Raw genomic sequence first — 201 nt, 5'->3', positions numbered from 1 at the left:
CCCGGCGCTTCCTGCCCCCCCGTCAGGGCGGACGTGTAGGCCTCCAGGTACCCCCTGCGGCACCGCCTCACCGCCTCCAGCCCCTTCACTGTGATGTCCTTGGCATCTCCCAGGCCCAGGCCGACCAGGTACAGCATGCTTGAGGGGGGGCCGCGCCGCCACCTACCGCAGGAGGGAAACGGGGATCAGCCGGAGCGCCCC

The 201-nt window shown here is 72.1% G+C and overlaps 1 protein-coding gene across 1 annotated transcript in view; it reads right to left on the bottom strand.

Annotated features, from left to right (window-relative positions):
* The window catches only part of DPH5 (diphthamide biosynthesis 5), a 21,433-nt gene extending 21,296 nt beyond the window's left edge, over nucleotides 1-137 (bottom strand). The window contains exon 1 of the mRNA XM_010143591.1: nucleotides 72-137. Coding sequence (XP_010141893.1) covers nucleotides 72-137 — 66 coding nt within the window. The remainder of the gene's footprint in view (nucleotides 1-71) is intronic.
* Nucleotides 138-201: the final 64 nt, after the last annotated feature.

Source organism: Buceros rhinoceros, unplaced genomic scaffold, assembly GCF_000710305.1.
Source record: "Buceros rhinoceros silvestris isolate BGI_N320 unplaced genomic scaffold, ASM71030v1 scaffold4829, whole genome shotgun sequence".
NCBI classification, from domain to species: domain Eukaryota; kingdom Metazoa; phylum Chordata; class Aves; order Bucerotiformes; family Bucerotidae; genus Buceros; species Buceros rhinoceros.
Note: the sequence above shows the minus strand (reverse complement) of the source record. Positions and strands in the feature narration are given on the sequence as shown.